Raw genomic sequence first — 2070 nt, 5'->3', positions numbered from 1 at the left:
GGGGGGCCCGAGGAGCTCCTGGTGCCCACCCAGGGGGGCCCCGTGCGCGGCTTCCGCGTCCCCGCCGGGCCCCCCCCGCTCGCCGCCGCCGCCTTCCTGGGGATCCCCTACGCCGAGCCCCCCCTGGGGCCCCTGCGCTTCGCCCCCCCCCGCCCCGCCCGGCCCTGGCCGGGGGTCCTGGAGGCCACGGCCCACCCCCACGCCTGCTTCCAGCCGGTGGACACCATGTTCCCGGGCTTCGGCGGCTCCGAGATGTGGAACCCCAACCGGGAGATGAGCGAGGACTGCCTCTACCTCAACGTCTGGGCGCCCTCGCCGCGCCCGCCGGCGCCGGCGCCGGTGCTGGTCTGGATCTACGGCGGCGGCTTCTACAGCGGGGCGGCCTCGCTGGACGTCTACGACGGGCGCTTCCTGGCCGCCGCCGAGGGGGTGCTGGTGGTCTCCATGAACTACCGGGTGGGCGCCCTGGGCTTCCTGGCGCTGCCCGGCCACCCCGAGGCCCCCGGCAACGTGGGGCTGCTGGACCAGCGGCTGGCGCTGCGTTGGGTGCAGGCCAACATCGCCGCCTTCGGGGGCGACCCGGGCGCCGTCACCCTGTTTGGCGAGAGCGCCGGCGCCGCCTCGGTGGGGCTCCACCTGCTGTCGGGGGCCAGCCGGGGGCTGTTCCGGCGCGCGGTGCTGCAGAGCGGCTCGCCCAACGGGCCCTGGGCCACCGTGGGCGCCGCCGAGGGCCGGCGCCGGGCGGCGCGGCTGGGCCGGCTGCTGGGCTGCCCCGGGGCGGGCGCGGGCGGCGCGGTGACCAACGAGACGGAGCTGCTGGGCTGCCTGCGCGCCGCGCCGCCGCCGCGGCTGGTGGAGCACGAGGCGGCCGTGCTGCCGCAGCAGGGCGTGTTCCGCTTCGCCTTCGTGCCCGTGGTGGACGGCGACTTCCTGGCCGACACGCCCGAGGCGCTGCTGGGCGGCCCCGGCAGCGCCGAGGCCGAGGTGCTGCTGGGCGCCGTGCAGGACGAGGGCACCTACTTCCTGGTGTACGGCGTGCCGGGCTTCGGCAAGGACAACGAGAGCCTCATCAGCCGCGAGGAGTTCCTGGGCGGGGTGCGCCTGGGGGTGCCGCAGGCCAACGAGCTGGCGGCCGAGGCGGTGGTGCTGCAGTACACGGACTGGCTGGACCAGGACAACCCCGTGAAGAACCGCGAGGCGCTGGACGACATCGTGGGCGACCACAACGTGGTCTGCCCCCTGATGCACTTCGCCCAGCGCTGGGCCGAGCGCGGCGGCACCGTCTTCGCCTACCTGTTCGACCACCGCGCCTCCAACCTGCTGTGGCCGCCCTGGATGGGGGTCCCGCACGGCTACGAGATCGAGTTCGTCTTCGGGCAGCCCCTCAACCCCGGGCTCAACTACACGGCCGAGGAGGAGCAGCTGAGCCGGCGCATCATGAGATACTGGGGCAACTTCGCCAGGACCGGGTAACGGCACCGCGGGGAGGGAGGGAGGGGTGGGAGAGGAAAAGCCTCCATAGGTGGTTGGAGGGATGGAGGGATGGATGGAGAGGTGAAGATAAGGCCATGGGGATGGAGGGATGGAGGGATGGACAGACAAGGAAGAGCCTCCGTAGATGGATGGAGGGATGGAGGGAGGGATGGATGGAGGGATGGACGGATGGACGGAGGGATGGGATGGATGGGAGAGGAAAAGCTTCCATAGGTGGTTGGAGGGATGGAGGGATGGATGGAGAGATGCAGGGGTGGATGGAGAGGTGAAGATAAGGCCATGGGGATGGAGGGATGGATGGACAGACGAGGAAGAGCCTCCGTAGATGGATGGAGGGATGGAGGGAAGGAGGGATGGATGGGAGAGGAAAAGTCTCCATAGATGGTTGGATGGAGGGATGGATGGACGGGATGGATGGGAGAGGAAAAGCCTCCATAGATGGTTGAAGGGATGGAGGGATGGAGAGATGGAGGGATGGAGGGATGGAGGGATGGATGGAGGGATGGATGGACAGAGGAATGGAGGGATGGATGGAGGGATGGAGGGTTGGATGGATGGAGGGAGGGAGGGATGGAT

At 70.3% G+C, this 2070-nt stretch overlaps 1 protein-coding gene across 1 annotated transcript; it reads left to right on the top strand.

Moving 5' to 3' along the window:
- Window positions 1–3: 3 nt before the first annotated feature.
- ACHE (acetylcholinesterase (Cartwright blood group)) lies at window positions 4–1511 on the top strand (the record flags this gene model as incomplete). The annotated part of the gene is made up of 1 exon (XM_017803695.1): window positions 4–1511. A coding segment is annotated over one exon (1470 nt), but the record flags the coding sequence as incomplete, so codon positions are not given.
- Window positions 1512–2070: the final 559 nt, after the last annotated feature.

The sequence above is a fragment of the Lepidothrix coronata genome, unplaced genomic scaffold (genome assembly GCF_001604755.1).
Source record: "Lepidothrix coronata isolate B3197 unplaced genomic scaffold, Lepidothrix_coronata-1.0 Scaffold2454, whole genome shotgun sequence".
NCBI lineage: Eukaryota > Metazoa > Chordata > Aves > Passeriformes > Pipridae > Lepidothrix > Lepidothrix coronata.
Note: the sequence above shows the minus strand (reverse complement) of the source record. Positions and strands in the feature narration are given on the sequence as shown.